The sequence below is a fragment of the Cucumis sativus genome, chromosome 1 (assembly GCF_000004075.3).
Source record: "Cucumis sativus cultivar 9930 chromosome 1, Cucumber_9930_V3, whole genome shotgun sequence".
Classification (NCBI taxonomy): domain Eukaryota; kingdom Viridiplantae; phylum Streptophyta; class Magnoliopsida; order Cucurbitales; family Cucurbitaceae; genus Cucumis; species Cucumis sativus.
In genome coordinates, this window is record NC_026655.2 from 13,821,679 (window position 1) to 13,826,040 (window position 4,362).

At 31.9% G+C, this 4,362-nt stretch overlaps 1 protein-coding gene across 1 annotated transcript; it reads right to left on the reverse strand.

The window, feature by feature from the left end:
* Positions 1–1,623: 1,623 nt before the first annotated feature.
* On the reverse strand, positions 1,624–2,713 carry LOC101203425 (transcription repressor OFP8). Its single transcript, XM_011657205.2, has one exon. It carries the CDS (start codon positions 2,563–2,565, stop codon positions 1,825–1,827), a length of 741 nt encoding a protein of 246 aa, XP_011655507.1. The 5' UTR covers positions 2,566–2,713; the 3' UTR covers positions 1,624–1,824.
* Positions 2,714–4,362: the final 1,649 nt, after the last annotated feature.

The window sequence follows — 4,362 nt, forward strand, 5'->3', positions numbered from 1 at the left end:
AGCCTTAAGCTCACTTAACTATCCACAAAATAACTCAAAACAAATTAAATATGGATGCTAAGAAATAAACTCAAAATGTAGACTTAAAATATAACATTTTTTTTTTTTTTTACATGGTAAGTTTGTAACCCACACTTTGTCTCTGCCCTTCTTGACATTGACCCTTCAATTTCCATGCTAAGCCTATTTACACACTTCAAATTCTACCCTTTTGCCCCTATTCTTTTACCCAACTCCCATTAGCCTTTACTTTTTACCCTCTTTTTTAAGTAACCAATTAACCAAATATTACTTTTTACTTTTTACCCTCTTTTTTAAGTAACCAATTAACCAAAATTTACTTACTTGAGATCACCACCATGTGATCATCCCTTCTTTCCACAGCTACCTTTTATACATATTCATTTATGCTAATTAACCCATTTCTGACTACATACTTTATAAATATTCCTAAACCTTTTTCTTTCTTTTTCTCATTTAACACCCTTTTCCTAGACAGGAGACATCATCAAATCAACTTTTTAGAATAATAATGTATCAATTGTTTAAACAAATCAAATATTAATTATGTTATGTTGTTGCTGACTTTGGCTTTTCTAAAGAGTTCAATGTTTCATGTGAGTGTTTGTTGGGTATACACAAACAAAACCCTTTTGTGTTTTTGTTTGGAGAAAAAAAAACAGCTTGTGAGTTTTGGCTTTCAGTATTTACAAACAATACAATAAAATGAGATCCAAATAAATTATATGCAAAACCAAAAACATGATTGGGTTTTGTCCTCTATATGTATGGCAAATTATTGCATATAGATTTATCATTTTTTAAACTTTTGATTTTTGTATATATTCTTATCCATTAACCTCAATGGCCTAATTTTCACAACTCAGCATCTATTTTTAAGTCAAACATAAGGATATGTTATATCTATCAATATTATTATCAGATGTAGTGACACATAAGATAAGTATATTTTTATTATTATTATTATATAGTTAGATTTGATATTAGGTTTGTCCCTATAGATTTTTCTTTTTGTGTGAGTTTTGAAACCAAGATCCCCACGGATGAAGATTTTTGTTTAGAGTAAAAACAGCATTGAAATGAAAATTCAAATGAGTATAGAATGCATGAGATTGGAAAACACAATGAATGGTTATTGTGAAGAACAAACCAAAGTTGGACACTACTTTCAATATATGTGATGTTTGTTTCTTGATTGACATTTTTCTCAATTTGTATTCTTTGTTTTTTTTTTTGGTGAGATTGAAAATACAATACAAATGTTAACAACTCATAGAAACCTGGACAACTTTATGTCTTTTTATTTGTTTTAGCCATTGGCTTTTCCATCCTTCCTTTTGTTTTGACAACTCTTAAAATATATATATTTTATATATGTTGTATGTGTGTGTGTGTGTGTATTTGTGAAGTTAAGTTACCAATTTAAAAGAAGGAAAAAGAAAAGAAAAAGCCTGTACCCAAAAGGGGTATTGTTGCAAGTCTCTATCTTTTTATTCTTCCCTCCAAAAACTCCATTTTTCAAAAGCTTCATCTGCAAAAATCTTCCTTCTCAGAACCAAAAACTCTTTTCTGTCTTTTCACTTTGATGGAGACCCACATTAATTAATGCAAAACCCAGAAAATAGAATTTGATTATTTCCTTAAATAAGCAATAGAAGTGAGTTAGATTAATTCATTTGCTAATCTTACAAACAAAGTAAGAGAAAAATAAATAAATAAACAAAGGGGAAATTTAGTTTTGTTTGTTTCATGATCCCCAATCTGAAAACAGAGCTTCCCAAATCTCAGTGAACACCTCAAGAATCACATTATGTGATGATGAGAATTCAAAGAGAGAAAACATTGCAAGAGTTGTTCAAGATCTTTAGCTGAAAATATCTGTTTCTCAACAATCATCTCCAACATTGACATTCTAAAATCATTATACGGATCGCTCGATTTCTTCACCACTGCAAAACTATCTTTCACTTTCCCTTTCAACGGCAAAACTCCCATTTCAGACCCCCGGCTCCGGCATCCTCTTCTCCGCCGCGACTTGTGTCTTCGGTGAGATGCCGACGAATCAGAAGAACGCGATTTCGAAGAGAAAAGGGTGTCTGTTTCATCATCATCATCCTCATCCTCGCTACTGTACCACCATGTACCACCGAAATTCGATGAACGAAAGGGGCTGAACGGAATCTCCTTCTTACTCTGTTTCCTCTGTTTCCTCTGTTTCTTCTGTTTCTTCTTCTTCTTGGTTGAGGTTGTCGTTTTCTGGGAGATGGGTTTGGAGGGAGAGATCGGGGAAGCCGGAGGGCAAGTACGGGGACGGGAAATTGCAGAGGGGAAAGGAGAGAGAGGGAAGCGGTGGGAGATTTTGCGGCGGGGGAGAAGGAAATCGGAAGAGGTTTCGGAGGGTGAGATCTTGCGGAAACTGGCGTCGTCGGAGGAGGAGGGAATGAAGACGGCTTTATGGAGGATATCGGAGAGATTACGGGAACGGCAAGAGGCGAAAGAGGATTGGAAGACACGAGAGAGACGGAGCTTGAAACGTGTGTCCATTGGAGAGAGAGAGAGAGAGAGAAAGAGAAAGAGAAAAGAGAAAGAGAAAGAGAAAGAAAGAGAGGAGGAAGAAGAAGAAGAAAGAAGGAGAAAAGGGCGAAATGGAAATGGCAGAGAGTAGTGAGAAATGCATGAGAAACCAAAAGTGGGGAATGCTTATTTAAATAAAATTTCAATTGCGAAGATAAAGATTAAAAACAAAGACTTGAACAGAAAGATTAATCCTCTTTATAAAACTTGCTTCATACAAAAGGCTTTTGGGTATTATCATTTTTACTCTTTTACCACTTCTCATTTGTCATCTTCCCAAGAAAATATAAATAATAAAGGAATTATTAGATCTTTCATGCTACCAACAAAGTTCAATGATATCTAATCAACTTCCCAATTATTATTCTTAATCACTTTACTTATCATATATTCATTAATACTTTACATTATTTTTAAATGCTCAATTACATTCTTTTATATTTTCTTTTAACTAAATGCTCTAAATTCTTTTCATTTTTTTAAATATCAAATAAGTATAATAATTTATTTTATGCTCTAATATAATATGTAACAATCTTTTCAAACATACAAACTCAACTAATTCAATACTTCACATTATGCCTCCACTTCTCTTTCCCACTCGTTTAAACCGTGGTTGTTTTCATTTGGTTATTCTTTCCTCCAATCGTTTAGAGTTAAATTTCAATCATTTTTTCTCAAGATTTTTTGGCACACGATCGTTTAGATTTGATCCAATTTGAGTAGCCAAATTTCAACTATTTTTTTCAATATTTTTGGTACATGGTTGTTTATATTTGAAAATGATCGTTTAGATTTGGCTATTTTTTTGTACACAATCATTTACATCTCACAATTCAATATCCCATTGATTTTTTTTTTCACAATTTTTATATGTGACACAATCTTAAAAAGTTTGAAAAAAATATTAAAAAATTACAAAATGAGAGAAAAAGATGATGGAAAGAAAAGAGAAAAAGACGTTAGTCCACCATTGCCCTATATCACTGCTGCTCCTCGGTCTTGGTTTGGTAGTTTAGGTGAGTGTTTTAGGTTTTTATTGTCGGATTTTTAGTACTCATTAAAGCTTAATTGACACTCTAAATTATGTTTTATTATTGGAATTGATTTTGGTTGAATGTCTTTAGAAGGTCCCCTTGGCAAAGTTGGAGGATTTAAGTAGTAAATTTTTCTATCATGCTTAGAGGATTTTAAGTTTAAAAAGATAAGGTAATTAAACTAATAATTTGTTGGCAAAAATTGTTAATTTAAATTTGGTTATGCATAGGTAGAATAATTGTGGTTTCGTTTGCAACAAGGAACTTAGCAAGTAAGGGTTCTGCTATTAGATCTCTAATTGAAAGGTTGGATTAATGTGTGATAATAGTGACACGACTATATATGCATGTGGCGTATAATATGTTTGTGATGGTGGATGTTCTGTATAGCATAAGGTTACTCTTAAATTGTGGATTACGCTAAGGTTTAAAAATAATTAATTGCATGTTTTTAACGTGGGTTTTACTTACAAGATTAAAGTTTTGATAAATTAATTTAAGGATTAAAGTTTGGATTTTTTTTTTTTAAGGTTTAATTGATAAATTTTGGAAGGATTAATCTCTAAAAAAAATTCATCAAGGTTCTATTGTAGGTAAATTAAATTAGAAAATTTTTGGATGCTAGTCATGGATAAACTTTATTAATTAAGGTTACTACAAAAATTCCTTTTCTATTTAGGATTTGATTTAATTGAAATACATAATGAGATGGTGTAGCTGTCATCTGTTG

Coding starts and splice junctions, on each gene's coding strand:
- LOC101203425 (XM_011657205.2), bottom strand. CDS start 2,565: ATGGACACACGTTTCAAGCTCCGTCTCTCTCGTGTCTTCCAATCCTCT.